We start from the raw sequence: 23,181 nt of genomic DNA, 5'->3' as shown, positions 1-23,181 counted from the left end.
GTTGATAAGGTGTCGTAGAGTCGTATAACCTGCGCACGCACACAGGTCCGGACATGTGCAAACGCATGTAGGCCACCCGTGCAAACACTGGCTTTATTATGCAAATACTGCACACACACACCTTTGAGCCACAAAGTGTGTGTGTGTCTGTGTCTGATAGTGAGCATTATGACACGACCTATCTTCCATGCTTACATACATCCCCATGCTGTCTTTAGTAATTCATTACCTTATGAAACAGGCCCGAGCAACCCACATTCTGAACTTTTTTTTGGTCCACGTTTTGTAATTTCTGTTATGAAGCTGGGACGCTTCATAACACGGCCTGTCAGTGAAGTGTGTCAGCGCAAGGAGACACTGATGATTCATTTTCAGTTCACTGCAGAGCCCAGCTTGGAGTGAGATGACACCCACAGATTTTTACTTTAATTAGACATAAGCTTCTCACTAATAATTCAGAAGGAATTGACAGATGATGTTGTCCTCGTGGATGTAACATTCAGTTATGGAGGCTGTTTAAGTAACACCCACTGGATAACAGATCATATAATAGACACACAATTTTAAAGCCCCTGTGAGGAGTTTTTAGCTTATGAAACACACTGACATTAATACTGATGCCTGTTGATGACCTACAAAAGTAAAGGAGACGATCAGGGAGAAGAGTGACTATCTCTATAATGCAATATTTTAATAAAATGTGATTCCGGAAATATGTTGCAGAACCGTCTTAATTTACATTTTTCTCTGCAGACATTCTCAATAAGTGATACGCTTGAAAGAGAAGGAAGTAGGATGATTGTGTTATAAAACCACACTCTGAACATGTACATGATAAAATCAGCTAACCACTTTGTCCACAGGGGGCGCCAAAATCATCTTGTGTTTGAACATGAGTCACGCAGGCATAACATCTCAACACAATAGGAGCATTTCATATAGTTTATCACACAGGCCTCACGTCCAGAATATAAAAAAAAACATATAGGTGACTGTATGGAGGTCATGTATGGTCTTAAGTGGACATGTAAGGTTGTTATGATTGTTCTTAGAATAAAATTGTTTTCTCTGGTAGATATAACGCTTATATCAGACATTGTGTATTCAGGCCAAACCAGGCACCAAATCACCCAGTGTCACCATCTAGTGGATATTATCCGACATGAAAACTGTTTCTGCAGATGTTGGAGTTACATGACCTGTACGTGATCTTTTTTTTTTGTTTCTAACGGAAGCAAAATGTTCACAATTTAAAGTTGTAGAGTAGAAGAGTATAAGCACTGGGATGAATGTGTGTAGGGCTCCTCACATGTAGTGCTTACCCTTTTCTTAAGGGCACAAGTATCTCATCTTTATTTTAAATTAACTGCTCCATGGAATAATTTCTTTCCAGTTTCAGTCATGTTGCCAGTGTGTAGAACAGGAGGACAAAAAGAGCTTTAAAAAGTAGCTTCCACCATTAAACACTGTGGAGCTGCAGCACAGGCTTGTTACTTTTCCAACCCTACAAAACAAGGCATGTTTACATCACCTAAACAAAAAACCAGGAGCACTCTCGACAGTTAAACACAATAAAAGGTGATCGCAACCAGACTAGAAAGAGACAAAAAGTCAGCACACAAATGTCCGTTAGGTTTCTTTTGTCCGATAAGATAGAAACAACAACAGCAAAGTACACATTTTGGCATTAGGCCTCGACCTAAAGGACATTTGTGTGCTGACTTTTTGTCTCTTTTGTGTTTACGCCACCTGACAGCCACAGAAAAACTGAGATATTAAGACAAAATGGAGGTTTTGGGCACTCGTACAGCACCTGTGACATTATTTCAATCTCTAAAAGCAGCAAAGTCCTTGCCAGAACTTCACTTCGGTGATATCTACTCGTTTATATCTAGTGGAGAATCCTCTCCCTTACACATTCACTAGGATGAAAACCTCCAAAAACACGACAGCTTTATGTATTTTGAAAGTGTATTTTGAAAGCTCAAACAACTCATCATCATCAAAGCATAGGTGAGTGCTAATAGGCTAAAGTAGCATTAACTAACATGCAAGTTAACATTGCTGTACGTTAGTTTAGTACCAGGATGACTGTCAATCAGTAATCAGTAATGTTAGTTAAAAGACACAAATATTTTGCTCATGTTAACACATTATTTTGTGGCAATTTTGGAGAAGTTTGTTCCTTTGTTTTCTCTAAATGAAGAAACCGGCTCGCTCATGGGGACCTCAGCCGTACTCAGGAAGTGACCTTGCACTTCTCCAGCCACCAGACCAACTTCCACATTTCAATCCGCACGAGACTTGAACCGGGAACCCTCCGGTTCCCAACCCAGGTCCATACAGACTGAGGCCGGCTGCCGCTCCAGAAACCTTTGAACCTTTGGATTGCCCCAAAAGTGACACACCAATAAAACACATCTGAACACACCCACTGACCGACTGATGGGGAACCTCACACATGAGCGTGACGCAGCCAGCAGCATGATAGACATCATCATAACCATCAAGCTGTTCTCGAGTCCTCAGTTAGACTTTGAAAACAACACAATGGTGTTATACTGGTTGACAGAGGATGTAAACAGTAGGCTTTGATATGATCATCAATAATGATCATAAAGGCCAGATGGAATGATGAGTAAACATCAAACCCAGAGGATGACCTACATCTAAAATAGGCACAGGCATTCCCCGTGGTACACAGGGCCCAAACCAATATCTCCAGATGGATTCTTAAATGGATTTTTCGAATGTTTGGTTTTTCTATTTTTCACGGGTGTCACATGCTAAAAAAAGCAGTAAGTGAATGCAGCTGTTCTTTGACCCAGTTTGCTAAATATAAGTACAAATTGAAAAGATGATGAACCCGTTTGGTACGGAGACCTGGACTATATAAAGTGTACAAAGAAACAGGTGTTTGCAGGAGACCTTCAATGGTTAAAGAGAGGGTTGTTTCTAAAAAGGGGAATTTTCAAGTGGACTTCACAATAAAGCCTCAATTTGAATAAAAATACAGGAAAAGTTTCTTTCTTATTAATATTTTTAAATCTAGTTTTTAAAAGGTTCAGCTCTGCACTGTTTTCAATGTTTCATTGTCTTGAATTTCTAAATAAAAAAATGAAGGTTAATGTGTATTTTAATAGTGTAAAGTGTAGAACACACTTGACAAAGGTTCAGAGGGACTGAAACTTTGTGATTTTTCTAATAAACTGGTAATACTTAGAGAGTAGTGTGCCAGATTCTTTTCTTCTAAAGCAATCGTTTGTCGCCCTGCGCACCTATGGGATAGTTGGATGTGCAAACACCTCCTTAAAAAAAATAATGTAAAGTATAAAAGTGTTGTAAAATTAGGTTTTATTTTGGCGGTTCAAAAGGTAGAAAACAAAGTGCTTGTTGATAATAAATAGAAAGACATCTTGCTTTTTTTTTTGTTGGTTTTAAGATTTTCCTTCGTGTTGCTTTAACTGCATAATGAATGAGAAAACTAGAATATCTGGAACTAATCAAAGAGGTCAACCACAAAACCAAAACCAAACATGAACATTGAAAAAAGGACAACGGCTCCTAATAAACAAGCACAGCATGCTTAAGACAAAATGTGTTCTCAGATCTGTGAGATAATAATCACAAGAGGACATGAAGTAAATATCATGATATCATGATAAGCTGCTGCGTTCTGATTCTGTTTTTGTCTGATGAAGTAAATATGAGATAGATGAAGTGCTGTTATACAAGTTGTTGTTGTAGTCCTTGCAGCAGCATGTGAGATAAGCCCTGCAGTGCTGACTGATGATCAGACGGCCTGTAGTTAGTCTGCAAAGATGTGACGGACACAACAACACATTACAAGGTTGTAGGCTTACACAATAGACTGTGTAAAGAGTGGACAAAATATAAGAGCTACTAATGCCCCTTTTCGCCAGGCCAGTTCCACAACTGGTTTGTAGCCAGTGCTAAATTTAGCATCAGTTCTTCGTGTTCTATACTGCCAAAGAACTGGCTCTGGGCCAAGACAGAACCGCTTAGATTAATGGCTGGGGGTGGGGTTTTAGTGACCAAAACAGAAGCATGCAAACCGATATAATATTCTTTATCATGTTATTCTAACACTAATATGTGTCCCTAGTCTGTCTACAAAACCCCAATTATCAGAAAAGTCCATCCTCTCCATCTTTTGCCTGCTCCACTTTTCAGAAAATGTGTGCTCAAACAGGCTGTTGGGACATTTTCCTTTGTGACATCATAAAGGGCAGTAACCCCTCCCCCAGTCATGTTATACTCCCACAACTAAGTGTTTGTTTTGTCCTCTGAGTCTGCCATTCCACCATAAACATTTGGCATGGTGCAATAAAAGTTTGAACTTTTCTGATGTGTAGACCTCGGTGCTCTGGCCGGGTACACCTTCTATCACACTGATTGTTTTTATCTGTCCTTTGAAGGATCAGAGACCGATTGAAGATGTGACACCCCCCCCCCCCCATGCATGCTGGGATAGACTGTGCAGTACTCCCCCAAACCTAAAACAGTACCTTCACACCACAAGCTACAATGTTTTCATAAGTGTCAAATCAGCATGTTTACATCAAATTAATTCAAAAGGCCTCTTTCTTGTCTTCTGAACTATGCCTCATGTCTAAATCAGGATGCTGGTTTCTGGACTCTCTCATTTCCGCCTGCTTTGTTCTGATCCTCTTCATCTTCTGTTTCATCCGTTAATATCAGATAACAAAAAGTGTTGTATAACTGACACGCTCTGCCTCCCACCCTGCATCTCAGCCCAGAGCACAACGTCCCCATAAGCAGCACGTGGCTCCAATACCATTCAGTAAAAAAAAACAAAAAAACACATGCGCCCAGCTTGTGACTGCATCTACAACACACACACACACACACACACACACACACACACACACACACTTCAGCAGCACCTGTCATCCAGCTTCTAGTGTGTGTGTGTGTTACACTCAGTGTGTAGAGTCAGTGGGAGTGAATAATGAGAGTGGTCAGAAGCAACACGTGAACGCTCCTCCGGCTGGACATCACACATGAAGCAGAGTCGGGTGAGGGGAACCGTGATGATCACCATGGTGAATCTGCCAGGTGTTTTAGCCCCCCCCCCCCATCCCCCCAAAACCACATGTACCCAATGTTACACACTCACACACTCACACATGCACACACACACACACACACACACACACACACACACACACACACACCAACAGTTCTCTCTTTGTCTGCATGATGTTTCCGAAGTCCCCAAAACTAAAAAAAATATTATCTTTTGCTTACAAAATAAAAACTGATTTTGGGATTTCAGTGCCTCACATGTTCCCATATCATTTGGTTTACATGGACAGATAATTTTAGTCACTCTAATATTCATTTAACACCACATCCTGCTTCAGTCCATCATGCGGATATGACACTAGATGCCTCAATTAAATATCTTTTTATTGGTCAAAGATTTTCAAGTACTCTGCTGCCAGACTTTTTAACCAAAACCAAGAAACGTGATCATATTATAATATATATATATATATATATATGTGTGTGTGTGTGTGTGTGTGTGTATATATGCCTTCTTGCACTGACTCCCAGTATGTTTTTTACTTGATTTTGAGATCTTACTGCTGACCTATATAGCCATTTATGGCCTCTTCTCCATAGCCTTTGGTCACATATGGGTCATCATTTTAGGTCAGTATGGCCTGAGTTGTTTTCAGAACCTCAAACTCCTCAAACAGAGGATGTGGAGGACGCTGTTGGATGTCTCCAGTTACAAGTTACTTAACGCCAATGATCTTACTGCCAACTTTAATTATAGGTTGCAACCTATTTTGTCTCCTGTTGATCGATTACCAAACCAGGTGATAAAGCCAAAGCAACACTTGTAGTATGAAAATCAACTTAATTACCAAATTAGACCGACGCGTTTCAGCTTGTGGCCTTCATCAGGGTCAGACTGCACCATGGAGTTGAAGAGAAGTGCCATCAATTGACTGCAAACACCAAACCAGTTCAGCTTAATGAGGAAGTACAGACGTGTCTTTGCTTTCGGACTGACTGCTTCTGTGTTTTCACTGAATGTTAGCCTGTTTTCAGTTACACTGACCAGGTACTTGTAACACTGAACCTGTGTTAAAAGCACATAAGAACACTGTAAAATACATTTCTTTAAAGAAAGAAAAAAAAAAGCAGTCTACCCCTTAATGCAGGGGTAATAATGCATAATTCCACTGTTGGCATGATATCATTAACCCAAAAGTAGCCTTAAAGGTAACATGCACACAGCTCGGGAAACCACAAGATGGCAGTCTGATTTAAGAAATCTGGTCCATCGCAGTACTGATGTTGCTCCCTGTATCCAATCCAACCCGGTCCTCTTTATTCATCGAGAACATTTAAAAAAATTAACACAGTTTACCAAAGAGCTGTATGGTGAAAATAGCAGAAATAAAATCACATTCAATTCATACATCCCATAATGAACAGGGTAAATACATAAAATCAAATAAGAACATGATAAAATACATAAATAACATAAAAAAAGCAAAATAGAACCTGTAAATACATTACAAATCACATAAAACACACATACAAATCACACAAGAACACTGTGAAATAAGTAAAAAAACACATAGAGAAACCATAGCACACATACCAGTGATTAATAAATTAAAATGGCACAGAAAGACAGAGGTCACACTTGTCTTTAGTTCTAAGTTCTTCTTGTAGTAAAGTTGTAGTCTTGTTTTAAGCTTTGATTCATGAATATAAACTGAATACAGAGAATTCTATTCAATTTGACTTAATTATTTCACAGCCCATGATTTTATATTGAGAGGTCTTTAAACCGTGGAGTATGTAACAAATATATTATAAATATATACAAATGAATAAAGCAGCTTTCATTCTGAGCCCAAGAATGTATCTTTAGTGATCATGAGAAATACTAAAATGAAGGGAAACGAAGAAACCAGCAAAGGCCATCTTTGAAATCACCAATTTGTACAAATCATTTACGTCACTTTTCCAGTTACTGAATCTTATTTCACATTCTTCAAAGTCCCTGATCATCAATGTGATATGTTCTTGCTCGGTTGCTTAAAAAAATGTGTTCGTCATTTACACAACGTTATCCCCGATAGGTAGGAAATTAATAGCTTGACTCACACTCACAGTCTGCAGGCCCCGATTCTCAGAATATGTTCTTACTAATGAGGCTGTAAAGATTGATTTAAATCTGCTCTGCTGTGAGTCACTGAGTGAGTGTGTGCATTAGTAAAACACATTCAGTGATGTGACATATGTAGGGGATCATCTGACGCTTTCCAGTTGTGACTGTGTGGGTTATAAAAGTTGTCAGGCATGATCAAAGTGAAGAGGAACTAACTATCACTTCTTTCATAAACATAATTAGGATAACCGTTTTCTTGTCCTTTACCTCATAAAACCATGGTATTTTTACCCATAGATTATGGGTTTGCCTTGGTGTTTCATAACATTAGGTGAGCAATTCCATTGGCCGTTCACTTCCTGGTGTACTATATCCATCCATGCAGATTTACAGTGTGCTTTAAGTTATAACACACGGCCAATCCAAAGACCAGAGGGTTGCCCCGTACAAGCCAAAGGATTGAATTTGGGACTGGTTGCCGTAGATGTTCCAGTTCTCTTCCAGGCATTGCAGAGTGCCGACCACCAACCCCAACAGGCTGGGGTGTTCTTTCATGTGAGGGCCCCTCTTGCTGACATCTTTCTATCAGTGCATGTCCGTAGGATTCTGTCATACATGTGTATATCACTGACCGTTGTCTGTGTAGCATGTTCAATAATGAAGTGCAACAAATAAAAATGCCCCCTTACAGATAAGTAAAGTACAGTGAAAACTCCAAATAAAAGGCCTTCCCAATTTAAAGGAGCAATATGTAACTCTGACACATAGCGTTTGAAACTGGAACTGCAGTCCAAATTCAAAGTATTGAAGACAGCTATCTCCCCTACACCCTTCCCTGTTTAGCCAGCTCTGTATCCTTCTTGAAACCTTTCTGCATTCTTATGTTAAATTATACAGTATCTGAATCAGTGTGCTTGCCACTTCCATCGCTGCACATCTGGTAAAAAGAAGTTGTGTGCCTTCCTGAATGCCCCCATAGATACATTGAGTATGATTATGATTGGCATGACAGCGCAGTGAGGTGACATATCACAGCTATACTGCTCACTTTGTGTCACCAATCAACACTGCCCATCGATGGCTGTCAGATGCTGTCCCACTCTCATTCACTTCTGCTGCACGCCACAATGACAACACCTGCGACTCACCTGAGTGGGAGCCCAATTAGCCCTGACGTGAGACCTGGGGCTGATGTGAACTTTACAAAAAGACCTTCAATTTAGCTCCAAAGATATCTCTGTCTCTGACGTGCTGACGCACATAGGGTGTGCATTTTGCATCACGCCGATGGTCGAAAGGCTGATCCTTCTGATGCACCAAATGTGACCAACGTCTTCTGTGCTAGCATCCTTCAAGGCACAACATGTCCCGAGATTAACAGAGCGCCAACTCAAACGAGCTGTCTGCACATAATGACTCTTTTCAATGCAAGTATTTGGTTTCAACTCAACCCAAATATCTAGAAATAAAAATGTTCAGGCCTTGAAGTTAAGTCATGAATTAACGGAATTTCAAACTTGCGATCGTCTGACACCACTACTTAAAATATAGCCACGGCTTGTTAAAAAAAAAGGTAACGACCCAACTTGGTGTGTTACTTACTGCCCTTTATGCCTACTGGCATGTAGGGCAGCAACAAAGGATCTCCACTCCTGTTTGTTTTGGGTGAGCTTTTGGACAGAACTCCAGGTCTGCTTCATGTCTTTCAGTTCTTTCTCCACTGTTCGACGCCAGGTTTCTTTGGGTCGTCCTCTCTTTCGTTTGCCTTCAGGGGTCCAGTGTAGGGCGGTTCTAGTAATGTAATCCTGTTCTTTTCGCATGATGTGTCCAATCCATCTCCACCGCCTTCTTTTTATGATGGTCTCTATACTTTCTTGGTTGGTCCGAGCAAGTAATTGCTGGTTGGAGATGGTGTTAGGCCAGAAGATACGTAGGATCTTTCTGAGGTTTCTTGTGTGGAATGCCGAGAGCTTGGAAAGGTCTTTCTCTGTCATCCTCCAGCATTCAGAGCTGTATAGTAAGGTGGAGAGAACACAGCTCTGGTACAACTTGAGTTTGGTGTTGATGCTGTACTTCGTGGACTTCCACACATTGTTCATCATTCTGAATGTGTTTCTTGCCTTGTTGAGTCGGCTTTTGATGTCATTGCCTGTTCCTCCATCATATCTAACAGTGCTTCCTAGATATGAAAACTCCTCTGTTGTGGGTACATTTACTCCATTTATTTGTATAGGTGGGGGATTTTGTGTGTTTAAGGTCATCACCTCTGTTTTCTTCAGGCTTATGTTCAGTCCTATTTGTTGTGCAAATCTGTTGACACGGGATGTTTTTTTTTGCATATGTTGGTGGGTATGGGAAACCAGTGCCAAGTCGTCTGCAAAGTCTAGGTCTTCAAGTGTTGTAAACCTGTTGTGCGTTGTGACCTGGTGTGTACTCGAGTCATTTAATCCAAACAAATCTGCAGAGAAACAAGTTATAGGTTTAAACTACGGCGGCGTCCTCCATAGTTAACTTTGGTTTGTCATCTATTGGTAAAGGTGCTTTTTATTGAAGCTGTGAGTAAAGTGCTTCATCAGACAGAGTCAATACTGTGTTTGTGTTGTTAACTTTTCCTCCTCCTCTCCAAGCAGGCTCTAAAGATTTGTTATTAAAGAGTGCAAATCAAGAAGTTGCAGTCCAACTGAAGCTAACACCCTCCCCTCACCTGTGCACTTTACGGCTGTCGTTTGACTCGGTGAAGACACTGCCAGATGTGGATCCACATTTGTTAAATGTGAAAATGTAGATTTTATAGTCGGAAAATAATTGATGTACTCCTTCTACTATCGTACCAATTCTTCTTCTCTGAGTTTGTTCTTAAACAACTAAAGTTCCTGCATTGTAGTCATTTTTTAAAAATGGATTCCTAGAAATAGCAGAGACTGAACATTGCTATTGATGTCCAATGACAATGTTCCAGCAGATTCTGCAGCCATGTGTGGGTACAACACTACTAAGACACCTTGCTTAGTTTAACTTGTTACTCCTGTGTGTATGATGACAGAAAATGGGCACATGGGAAATGATCAGACGGAGAAAATGTGTCATTCTTAATGCTGTTGTTTTCTTTCATCCAGCTGCAACACACATAAAGTACACAGGTCTCTCCTCTCTCGTTTAAGCCTCCACCTTAACAGCAGAGGGTGTTTCTGTCATCTGACTCACGCTTACTGCTGACGATACAATGGTCACTGTGTGTTAGTGGGAAGCATCTGTCTCCTACCACATTTCCAAACTGCTGCTGAAAAAAGTCGCTTGGCTGTAAGAGACTCATCAGTGCTGATGACTGGATGCACGCAGAGACACAGCAGCACACCGTTCTACAGTCATTTAATCAAACACACATTCAAATGTTCTCTCAGAGTCTCCCGGTAAAGGAAGTTAACTAGTTTAGATTTGTTTTAATTAGGTACCAACATGAAAACATCTGATGCTTTGTTGCATTGGGAAAATGGGAAAAGCTTCAGTGAAACTGTTTATACACATTTCAGAAGCTGAAATCTTCCCGGAGTTGTGTATTCACACGTCCCTCACAGCGTGATGTTTTCAACTGATTAAACATCAGAGTCAAACAAAACAGATATTTTTTTGTACGTCTAAGGTCCTTCTCTGAGAGCACCGAGCTCCATTTGTGGAGTGGCTGAAGCGCCAGAGTTTCCTTCTTCTGTCCTCCTTCCCCACATCATGTCAGAAAAAGAAAAGCACATTTGAAACTGCTGAGAGGATTCCACATTTTTGCACCTTCTTCTCTAGTAAAAAAAAAAAAAAAAGATATGTAACTTAATTTGATCACAAATCACAGTCATGGAAAAGTGTTGAGCACTTCCTTTGAATTGTGTGTTTTACCGTTCCCTGTGCGGCACTTGAGCTGCATCGACCTGTGAGGCGTGCCTTGTAAAGGTGAGGTCTGCCGGCAGGGCAAGCTGAGTTATGGGGTTAATAAGGGGACAGAGCATTGATGAGCCACAACAACAAAGTGATGAGGACTCACTCATTAATGCCAGGGCTTGATAAACACCCTGACCAGCAAAAATAATGAAAAATTCCCCTTTTTCTGTGAAAAGTCAATGCTGGAAAGAGGATACTTGTTTTTCTTGGACAAAGACAAAAATATTGTGACTTTCATTTCTCCACTGACATTGAATTAGAACTTTTAAGATATTAAGATATTAAGAGTGACAGACGATGTTAGCTCTAACCAAAACAAAAGCCTAAAAACATTTAAAGAAATGTACAGCATATTAAAAATACATGTTGCACAAGGTCATTTTTTCTACTGTTGTATATCTATAGAATGCCCTTTAATGTTTCTGTAATGTAACGGCAAACTTTTAGATTTAAGGTTGTATTTAACTTGTTGAGAGCAGGATGGATGTTCATATTCACGAAAAAGAAACATGGTACAATATGTTCATGAGTGAATTCTATTTTTATTCTAAGTCAATAAGATAAAAAAAATGTCAAATCCTTTCAGCAACAAAGTAGCCTAAAATAGAAAGCACAATAATCATCTGTATTCTTTTTTGACTGTTTTTTGTCCAATATAAGGGGAACATTGTGTTTATTTGCATTTGTTTATCATATGCAATCAGACAGCCACACTTGGACACTTTAGGAGCAAATCAAACACACTCACACGCAAACAGAGGCCGCAATCAGGGACTATCCAACATTTGAACATCGGAAACATCACAAAATATTCAAACCGATGAAGCAGCTGCTGAGACAAAACCAATCAGTCCAAAGGCTGTACTGGAAACCACCAGACTGCAGGACGCTTTCCATCAAGCTGTATTGCTCATGAGTGCTTCCTACGGGTAGCAAGTGTACAGGCACAGCACATGTGTATATGACGAAGATTGATTCATCTGGAGTATGTGGAAGCTAATGGCCAAATCTTGTAGAGGGATGCATTATTCATTCTATAAGACTTTAAAGCTGGTGTACTGTGGAACATATAAAACATGAGCAGAAAGCGAAACATAATTCAATTTACTTAAGAGCAAAGATTGAACCCGTTAACATTCTACCTCAGTTTACTGACATGACTTACCACCTTCCAAGAAGCAAACCCCTCTGGATGAATATGAATTCAAGTAGGAAGTGCCAGAAACTGCACTTCCTTGAGTGACCACTGGGGGCTGGCTCCAAGAGTGAGTCATCTCCATAGACCCCCATAATAAACTCCCAACTTTAAAGCAAATATTAACAAGTTTTCAGGCTGGAACCAGCAAACATGTTGCTCTTTATTTCTAATTTCCCAATTAAGGAACACTGTCCTAGGGCTCAATTTGATACAATTGACCTGCTTTTTCTACTATTTAGGGACGGAAGCCAAATAATATGGCTGTTTTTTCAATGTATTTTGGTGTGGATGCATTTAAGAGATTTTCAAGCAAAGGGTTGACAGTGAATATGATCTGCTGTTCAATAACTTAACTGAAATCTGTAAAGTTAGACAGTTATTTAAGTATATTTCAAGTGTGTTCTTTATATATTAGCACCAATTAGCAGGCTGGCTAGCTTAGCTTGTTACCAGCAAATAGTCAGCTAGTGAATTTGGCACTGACTTTACTGGTTCACTTTAATAACCTCTCTTCTCTCAAAATATAACTGCTTCTGACTCCAAAATAAACAAATTGGCAACAGCAAAATTGCCAAACTTAAAGCTTAAAATATGTAATCATTTTTAGATCACGTTCATTCTGTGTCTAATGATATGCAATGTTAAGCTAAGAGCTAACTCAGTTTCGCTAACATTAGCCTGCTAACACAACAATGCAGGCCACAGGCAATTGCAGCTCGAGCCATGGACAGTTTTGTCCGACACTTGCGCTAATCTCCTTCGTTCCACTGCAAGTGGAGGTTAATTGGAGGTATGTAAAAGAGGGGAGGAGAGTGGAGGCTCAGTATGGCGGAGGTGTCGCCAAACACCAGTTTGTTTTTGTTTCATGCTGGTGCTCAAGGGTGACATCTACTGGATCAAAAAGTTGCACATTCTCCCTTCAATGATTATTGTAAATTCTGAAGTTGGACATCCAAAGTAACATGATACATCATTAATAAAGAAATTCATGATTTGTGTTGCCTTCTATTTTTAGCTGAGATCTTGGAGTCCACCTGTGCGTAACACACATGATCATGAGAGACCCCATCAACTTTTAATTCAGAGCACAGGTGTTGCTCACACCTTTCATCTTACACTATGAAAGTCAGATTAAAATGGGAACCGGCGCTGATGTGATGGTATAAGGTGTCATAGAATTAGGGACAGGGCTTATCGAGTTAAGACACATGTAGTTAACGAGAGGTGGGAGACTTATGCTCCTCATTAACTCCTCGGCTCTGGACAATATGTTATCCTGTGCAAATGAATACCAGGTGGTTTTAAGAAATGTCCCTGTGTGTTATACATCAGGTAAGTTCTAGTGTGGATCTAAAGCCACACTGTTGCTCCATCTCCAGCAGAAATTTGAACAGTTATCAGTTCAAGCTCCTTGTGCATTATCAATTGTGTAATGTCTTTTTTTAACAAACTGTTGACATCCTACTGGGGGGTTAAGCTGTTCTACTAATCTTTTTGTACTTTGTTGTATGTTCCAAAACAGACTTCAGTTGGCTCCCAAAAAGCACCTTTTAATCAAACTTGTTCACGTAAAGCAGGTTGTTGTCAGTTGATGGAAGCTCCTGGTTACAGGTAAGTTCTAGTGTGGATCTATCATACCTATGTATTTGTTTTTAGATATTTGTGAACATTGTGAATATTTACCTCTGCATCTCTTCCTCACTCGAAAAATGTTCAAGGTTCAAGATTTTTTTTTTTAAAACATCTAAGGTGCTTAAATTGGTGCAAACCTGTAGTGAGCAAACCCACTGTTGCGTCTCATATGGGTATACAGTAAGCTTAATATAGCAGCAAAGCAGTCTGGATTATTTTTGTTTCATCAGCCTTGCAAGGTCTTATTGACACAAACAATGGACTCAAACCCACAGCTTGAGGCAGGAATAAGTAATCAAATGCTGTGTCCCAATAGAGGATAGCATCCTTTGAAGGCCACAGTCTACGAAGGACCCAGCCTTTATAAACCACTCAGACTGAACTGAACTCAGACGGTCTGGTCCGCGGAAGATTCCCAGTTTTTGTCACCATCTGTCCCCACCATATCTTGATTACTGATTACACCTGACTTTTTTTTGCTTTCTATTTATCCTATTTCTATGCCTTCATTTCATAGTGTTTTATTTCATTCAACCCATGCATAGTATTTAAATATAAATGCTAGCTACAGTATTTGCACATAATTGTAATGTCAGAATTTGATTATAAATAAAAGTTTACGGGAAAGAATGGCACGCAATGAATCTTGGGTTATGTTGGGCCATTGGGGATGCACTGGATCGATCCTTCAAAATATGGGGAATGAAAGACGCAAAGCCTTATGAAATGGGATTTCTGTCAGATGGACCAGGATGTACCTCTAAGTTTGTTAGATTGATGCTAGTATGTTATGGAAATCTGCCTTTACTGGCGAACAGAATCCTGATTGCAGTATTTTATCTAAAGAAACATTTATCTTACATCACAATTATCAGTGTTTGGATATGCCTATCAGTGCGTGGGTAAGGCAGTGCACTGTTATATGTCTCAACCACCTCCAAAGACTGGGGGGGTTCCCCAGTCTCTGGCATCCTTATTTTGGGGGACACAAACTGAAAAGTTTGGGATCCTGTGCTTTAAGAAGCCTTTGAGCCTCCCAACACTTTTGAAATTCAAAATAAGATCATCTTAAATGTGAAAGTGCATGGATATAAAAGAAATGTAACTCAGTTATTACTATTACTTTTATATACACTCACTTTTCTGATCAAGGCTGTTTATATTCCACTGTGAGAACTTGATTTCATAACTCCCTGGTTGTGTAAGGGCCCTACAAAGGAACGTGTCCATCTTTGAAAAATGAGAAAGTGAACGAGAAGCTCTTCAGCTCCATCTCCATGGCTTAATTATTTCTATTTCCTTTGCTTTTATGCAGGACAATCACACAAGATGGCCTGTGATTACCACATCCTTAAATGTGATGCATGCTGGGAAGATTCAAGAGTAAATTTTTTAGTTTATTTATTTTTTTATTTTTTTATTTTTTTTAAATCTCTGCCACAGACGGGAAAGCTCAATCTGTCTGCAGAGTATCGTCTTTCAGATGAGATGAGGTTGATTTAAATTATTTGTTACTCTCAGTCATGCAAAATTACATAAACCCATGGAGTGGATAGACAAGCTCAACTGGTTCTACAAAAAAAAGCACTACATATTTCAAAAAGAAAGAAATGTTAATATTTGTATCTTAAAATAAAACGTTAGAGCACAGGTTGATCTCCATAAAAATCAAACTCACCACCAGGAGAGTTTCTAAAAACTTAAATAACACAACAAGGAATTTTGTTTGAAATTATTTCCAAAATTTGGAAGATGCTTCCTACTGTTTTTATAAAACCCCAAAAATGTATATTTGTTATAATTGTGAACAACTTCCTTCTCATTACAAGTTTTCATATTTATTCAACTGCTCTCTTGCAGCAAAAATGCATCTATAGGTTTCCTCTTTTAAGGCCTGTCGGTCATAGACATCAATATCAATACTCCACTAGGCAAAAGAGATGGCAGCATAATTTCTGCTTCCCTTGTGAACAATGAGAGGGGTTGAAGACATGCTGTCCATCTTTATTTTCAGTCAGTGTTTTTTGATAGGTTATAAAACATGAAGAAGTTTTTTATAAGTAGAACAGATAAGCTGTATCAATATGGTCAGACCAGCAGAGTAACAGCCAAAGTTGTGCAGTGGAAATAAAGTTTGTGAAATTAATAAAGTCATAAGGCGGTAAAAACATAGGAGTGAAGACCTTGTATAAAAACCCAAAGTTAAAAAAAAAAAAAAATTGAATTGAAAATGATTCAACAAGTTATTTTTCTGCTTTTTCCCCAATCATCATCCAGCAAAGTACACATTAAAGCACTTAAGCGAACCATCTGCCAGACTGTCTGGCAATGAGAGTCATTCTCACACTATCCATTTAAAAGGTCAGATTTAATGTAAAATCATCGTCTCTGTCAGGGTAGATGTGAATCTCAGCCTGTGTCCAGTTCTCCTGAGCTGAGCAGTTAATCCCTGATCACAAACAACATACAGCACAGTGTCCACAAATAGACAACCTAACGACAGGTCTGCTACCTGATCACTTTAATAAAACAAAAGGGATCAGACTGTGGATAAACCTGTCTGGCTCACTTACAGCCAGACATCATTATTCACTTTTTATAGGGACGATGCACGTTAATTTACAGAACGGAGATTTAAATGTGGCAGATTGAGGTAAATTGCTAATTTGAATTGGTCAGTGGCAGACTGAGGACCAGACAAAATAAAACATGTACTCACTTTTATCTCTTTAATACATCCACATAAGGACTGTGTCTTCTAACGATGTTTCTTTTGCACTGGCAGTGCCCACGATCTCAGTTTCAGAGACTAACTTTTGTAACCTAGCAACAATAAGCTCCAGCTAGAAGCGCTCTGAAACTTCGGTAGTGGGCTGCCAGTGCAAAAAGCGCCGTTAATGGAAACAGTCCCAAGATCGCAAAGGTCAGAGGCGTTGCTTGTCAACAGGCAAAGGTAGGCAACTGCTTGGGGCCCCAAGCCAGTAGGGGGCCCCCCAAGGGCTGACAAACTTTAAACCACAGCAGTGGCTCAAAATGTGCAAATTCTGCAATGACAGTTGGATACCTTCCTAAGGGGGCCCCATCCGACAGCGCTCCCTCTCGTTTAACCTGCTAAGCTTGGCATGCATTTTTTATTTGAAAACCAACATTTGTCAATGAAAGTCTCCGAACGAATATGAAGAGGATTTATCTGTCGGCAAAGGTGGTCTTAATATTATGGCTGATCTGTGTATATAATAAAGGGTTAGATTGTTCCCCAAAAAGAGGTTATAAACAGAACATTTAAAGGGATCAATAGAAAGGAATTTGCTCATTTGAAAGAAAAACTTGTTTAGTCAGAAAATAGCTTTTCAAAAATGTAACTCATTAGCTGTTTTAGTTATAATCATTTCCTATCTGATGCTGGAGGAGAGTCCAGTCATATGACATCAGCACCCTGATTGCATCAAAAGTGTAGCCCAGTATTCCCAGTGCACTTTGATTCCAGGAAATAAGTCTGTGTGTGTAATACAAAAAGATATGGGTTGGGGGGGGTGCGTTGGATTTGCGCATGTGGGTGTGCTGATGAGCAGGGAGGCGTGATTGGTCACCTCTGCTTATGGGAGCGGGTGTGTGCTTTTAAATTGCTGCGGGCAGAGGGCACGAGGCATCTAGACCACACAGCTGACATACGAGGAGAGCCGAGCCGAGCCGAACCGAACCGAGCCGAACCGAGCAGAGAGGAGTAAGAGAGGATCGTTACCTACACGGATCATGTCTCTGCCAACTGTACGACAACTTTTTCTTTTGTGTTTTCTCTGGATTCTTGGATCTTGGAGCACAGCAGGTGGGTGAATATTTTAAACAGAGATTTTAAATTACGTTTAAAAAAAAAAAATCTAATTTTGTCTAATTATTTTCATCTCTTCGTTGTGTTCGTTGTGTTTGTGGGTCGCTTTGAACGAGTTTCCCCTGGAAATCCTCGGGAGTTCTTTATGAAAGCACCAGTTCATTATGAAAAAAAGACACATTTAAACTTAAATATTTACTTTCTAATTAAAAATGACAGCTCATTTTAGTATTGTAATCTGGGTAAAATACCAAAAATTATCAAGAAAATTAAATTATCAAGTTTTCGGGTTTCACTAAAATATGACTAACGTGCTTAATGCAGCCTAAGTTTAATTAAAAAGCCATAAAAGCTTAAAACATTATCTCCAAACACTCTAACTTGAATCTTAAAGTAATGATTCTATTTGCTTTCTTATTTAAGTGATTAAAAAACAAACTAAGCATTTTAGATTTAGGTAGTTTTTATATTTAAATATTGATTTCGTTTCCAAATGTAGCCGTGAACTGAGATTCATGATCACTGAATGAATATCTAATGCTTTTTGTCTGAAACCTTAACTTCAGACCACATAAGGAGTTACCTATCCTAAACTCTCATAAAGCAATGATTTAGAGCGATTGCATCCTTTTTTCCTCCCTTCTTGTATCTTAATAACGTTGAGCTCCTCCACACGAAAATAAATATCATATCTTATCTTTTTTTTTAAACCATGTTTAAGGACAAATAATGATGTGCCATATTGTGAAGAATTAAGCCCTATTCAGTCCTCAAAGATACTTAAAGCTTGTGTCACTTATTTGATTCTTTATTTAAAATGAGCTACAAATTATGTGGACCAAATCTTTAAATGAAACACCTGCTGCCGTGAAGGTGTTATGTAATTAAATGTTATGTAAAGACATGTAAGTATCTGTGGTGAAGAGGTGTATGTCAGTAACCCTGCATTCCTATAAACTACACAAAAACAGACTGTAAGATCAATTATCCTATTCGGTAAATTATTAGTTCTGCATGTAAATTGATAAATCGTTAAAAAACGATTACTCTTCTTTACAAAGTAAGTTAAACTGTGAGAGGATAGCCCATACATACACCTGCTGGTTATTACTCACTTATCACTGTTACACATTACTATATTAATTAATTCATGTTTAAACATATAAACATTTATACAACTATGTGGTGGATAGTAACGGGTTACAATCATACAAAAACCTTTCAAAAGTAGAAATATTTAAAGTTTATTATAAAATATCAAGAAAAAACATCTAAAATGCATTTAATGAAAATAACTTTGTGTAGTTTTACGTCGTTAATCTATGAAGATGCATTGAATTTGTCATGTAAAATACAAATCTGAATGACAGATAACGATAAATATGAAGTGAAGGAAACAATCCTTGTAAAGCCCAGAAGTTGATGAAGGCAGGATATGGAAATATGTAACTTTTGGTTTATGTGTATGTGTGAGTGTAGATACTGTATGTGTGTATGTGTAAGCACATCATATGTATGTAGTTTTGAGGTTCCATTATCTTGGATATATAGTCTTACGTTTTCACAGACTTTAAATTGCGAAATAGATTTGTAGAGAGACGAAGGGATGTTTATTAACATGTCAGTAGGGGTGGGTGAGGGGTTGAATATAATGTCTTTGTTTCTTTATACTGCATTGCTGACTATGCTTAAAATCACGAAGTAATTGTGAAAGAAGGAAACAATCATTTCCCTTTGAAATAAAGTCATATCCAGTCAAGTGTTATATCAAATAGTAAAAGTTAACGACGCGTACCTCAAAATGATAAGCTGCATGAGTTACTGCATTTCATCTCTGCCACCACTGTCACTTATAAAAAACCAGGTTCTGGTCTAGCTGCCCTCTCAGCAGGAGAGATGTCAGGTAATCACTTCTCACATCCTGGCACGTCAGCAACACTGTAGTAAGCTTTAATACTGAAAGATTTCAGAGAAGTACAGTTATTCCTTTTTATGGGGGGGGGGGGTTGCGTCAGAAACCGGTGAGAGAGAGAGAGTGGGGAATGACATGCGGGATAGGAGTCACAGGTCGGATTCCAACCTTGGCCGTCTGCTCTCGAGGACTGTAGCCTCTGTACATGGGGTGCACGCATTTATGAAATGTGCATAAGCGAGTGCGTATGGGCTAGTGTGCACGACTGGCTGATTTATATTTTATTCTTGCCATCTGCCCAGGGACAACAGATAGATAGATAGATATATAAACAGATATGAGTTCTCCTATTTTTTATTTTTTATTATGATGAAAGGAAATTGTTATAACGTGTCAAAACTGTTGATGCTGCACATTCACAAGTCCTCTCCTGTGCTCTTCACTCAGATTCGAGACCCTTCAATGGATGGGACGATGGGATAGCATTCAGAAAGGTAAGGAGTCATTGTGTCATTACCTGGCTCAAGGGCCATGACAAATATGGGAAGGAAACGAGTTAACTGCAAGTAATAATTCAATTATTGTGAGAAAGTAAACAAATGAAATGATGACGACAAACATGGAGTGTGTCCATCAGGAAAGTCAGTAGTGTGAATGTGGATGTGTGGCATCATGAAGTGTGGGATGTTGTGGAGAAAAACAGAAAAAAGACTGAAATGTTAGTGTTAATTATGGTTGGGATGAGAGAGAGAGAGAGAGAGAGAGAGAGAGAGAGACACTGGGGTCGAGCTTCACATAATCACAATCACATAATTTGCTTATGACCACCTAAAGTTGGATCTGCTAAAAAGTTAACACATGAAAGAGATAAATGAAACAGATCTGCATAAACTGCAGTGTGAGAGAAATACATTGGGCCTGACTGTCACGTTTGGATTAAAGCACAAACAGTCTGACCTGCAGGCTCATTACTTAAAAAAAACACGTCCATGTTTCCTCTCTTGGTGTGTTGTGTTGCATTCACTGCCATTATCTATTGACATAAGAGTGCTGTTTGTCTGCAGGTTCGAGGCATTCAAAGTGGTGATTATAGTGATGTCCTGTGGGGACAACAGAACGAGGTAAGTGGAAACCCTGAAAACAATTTTAACAGGAAAACAAACAATTACTTGTTCTTCTTTTTTACATTGTAGGATTATATTAGATAAAGACAAACCACACAGGTTAATACAACAACTATAACCACAAGACCACAGTGCATGGACCTGTAAGTTCACCTATATCCTTATACAATTAAAGAGGACATCTTATACCCCTTTTTCACCTTTTCATACAGTCCCCTGTGGTCTAAATGAAACATCTGTGCTGTGCTTTGATCAAAATATAACATGAATCAAGCACCAGAGGAGGTTTGTGACCCTGTATAAACCAGCTCTCTCAGAACGCTCCGTTTTGGTGTGTGTGTCTCTTTAAATGCAATGAGCCCCCTCCCCCCTGAGTTTTCCCAGTAGACATCACTACTCTGTAGCAACAATAAAAATGTGCAAAAGCTCTAAGCTGGGGGTGGAGTACATGGGTGGAGATACCGGGGGGGGGGGGGGGGGGGGGGGGGGGAGCGGGGGTATTTATTTACCAGAATCCCACTGTGATGTCACTAGGAGAGCAAATTTAAAACTGAGCATTTATCTCTGTGTTGTAAAATGTGATTTTAAAATCTGTTATTCATGTTAAAATGTGTTTCCCCACAGGAGCAGGCCCAGAATGTTTTCAAAAGAGTAAGTATTAAGAGAGTGTCTTTCTCTGTATGTTATATTTTCTAGCAGCATGTCACTGACCTTCTGAGTTTCTCTTTTTTTTTCCAGTTCCTGTTTCATTACTCTAAAGCTCGCAACTCTGTGGGCCCTCTGCAGCAGCTGGAGGTGAGCAGAATAAAACCACCAACGGTACTTTAATCTTCTCCATCACTATGTGGAAATGTCAGCATAAAGAGTGATAACTTATAGTTGAATGCGTTGAGTCCATCACATTTTTTCATCAGTCTTTATCAATAAGCAGCTGGTTTTGACGCATTGTGATTACAGGTCTGATCCTGGTGTTAAGTTAAGGTCATAAACCGTCACAATATGGAACAGTACTTAGATAAAAGCATTTCATGTCATATTTATTCCTCTAAAGTTGACTCTCCTCTTTTTCCTCCTCCAGTCTCATTCTGTTCATCCTTTGATGCGACTTTCCCCCAAGCTGTCCAAGAGGAAAAATAAGAAAGTTCTACTTTTGGTAAGACGAATTAAGATACATACTCATTCTTAACTTTCAGCTGTTTGTTTTAAAACATTGATAGATGATGTCGGTTTCATGCAAATGTTAAACACTACAGCAAAACAGAAACAAAGATTTAGCGACATCTCAAACAAATAACACTCGGTTATAATGCTGCATTTCAAACTAGGGATAATTTACATATCTAATTTATTAAAGATACCTGAGAGTAGGCCCTCCCACGGAAAAGGTTGGGCCCCTGAAAGGCCCTGTAAATGGACCATCCGAGGATAAGTTTTAAATCAATGTATGCACATTGGATCAGAACAGTTAGCGTGTGTTGAGTGGTTGTTTGACAACTACAGTTTTTCTTTACTTGGTTGGCAGAAGAGTTTTATGACTGATGAGATCTGAACCATGATATAAACTGATTTTAATGTGTTAACATAGCTGCTCTGTTGTCAGTGTTATTGACGGCCTGCATGTTTTTATACTGTTTTATGTATATGGTGAGCCTAAGGCAAATTTCCACCTCTGGTATGTGTATTAGTGAAATAAAATAAGTCTAGTGAATCAGCTTTAAAATGACCAGAAATCAAACACATCTAACTTCAGTTGATCATTATTTCTGAACATCACCTTAGAAGAAAGTTGTTTGAGCAGGAACTTTTAACATCAGTGAAAAAATACAGACTAAATCAATGAAAATGAGCTTCCACTGCTGTTTCTGCATGAAGTTAGAAGGTAGCAAATAAGAAGTGAGAAAGTGATAGAGAGAGCCAGTAATCCTATTTGGTTCGATTTCTGCTGTCACTGATCTGTCTTTCTCCTTAATGAAAAAGATTCGTGGTCTGCCGGAGGGGATGTTGTAGAAGAAGAGTCTACAAAACGAGACAAAAATCAAGATTAACAGAAGACCAGCAGGCATCGACTGGTGGAGCAAAAACCCACATGGACAAACATTTTTTATGTTTTTATTTTTAAAACAGAAAACTTTTAAACTATTGTCCTGATGGAAAAATAGAAGTGCACTGCCACGGCTGCCATGCGTCTTCCCGCTTCCAAAGTTAATGTGAACTAGAGCCCGACCGATTTATCGGCCGATACTAGCATATCCAGTGACTATCTGTATTGGCTAATTTTATCACAGATATGCACTGATATTACTCGATTTATTCACCTGTCAAACAGCATTTAATTTGAGGTTCATTGTATTTAACTATGTCACCAGCAGAGTGTGCTAT

At 39.1% G+C, this 23,181-nt stretch overlaps 1 protein-coding gene across 2 annotated transcripts; it reads left to right on the top strand.

Moving 5' to 3' along the window:
• Positions 1 to 17,580: 17,580 nt before the first annotated feature.
• nms (neuromedin S) lies at positions 17,581 to 23,050 on the top strand. Of its 2 annotated transcripts, none has more exons than XM_020649146.2 (7): positions 17,581 to 17,763; positions 20,126 to 20,172; positions 20,743 to 20,799; positions 21,427 to 21,453; positions 21,541 to 21,597; positions 21,881 to 21,955; positions 22,780 to 23,050. In XM_020649146.2, the coding sequence occupies exons 1-7, from the start codon at positions 17,691 to 17,693 to the stop codon at positions 22,807 to 22,809; spliced, it is 366 nt and encodes a 121-aa protein (XP_020504802.1). In that variant the 5' UTR covers positions 17,581 to 17,690; the 3' UTR covers positions 22,810 to 23,050. The 2 variants fall into 2 exon arrangements, with proteins under 2 accessions (XP_020504802.1, XP_065818532.1); XM_065962460.1 differs by having other exon boundaries at positions 21,541 to 21,621.
• Positions 23,051 to 23,181: the final 131 nt, after the last annotated feature.

The sequence above is a fragment of the Labrus bergylta genome, chromosome 13, assembly GCF_963930695.1.
Source record: "Labrus bergylta chromosome 13, fLabBer1.1, whole genome shotgun sequence".
Classification (NCBI taxonomy): Eukaryota; Metazoa; Chordata; class Actinopteri; order Labriformes; family Labridae; genus Labrus; species Labrus bergylta.
This window is presented reverse-complemented; position numbering and strand designations above follow the sequence as displayed.

Bases quoted from the DNA above. Each gene is read 5' to 3' on its own strand.
- nms (XM_065962460.1), top strand. From the start codon at position 17,691: ATGTCTCTGCCAACTGTACGACAACTTTTTCTTTTGTGTTTTCTCTGG. The intron at 20,800-21,426 runs GTAAGTGGAAAC...GTTTCCCCACAG, and splicing joins TGTGGGGACAACAGAACGAG to GAGCAGGCCCAGAATGTTTT. The intron at 21,454-21,540 runs GTAAGTATTAAG...TTTTTTTTCCAG, and splicing joins CCCAGAATGTTTTCAAAAGA to TTCCTGTTTCATTACTCTAA.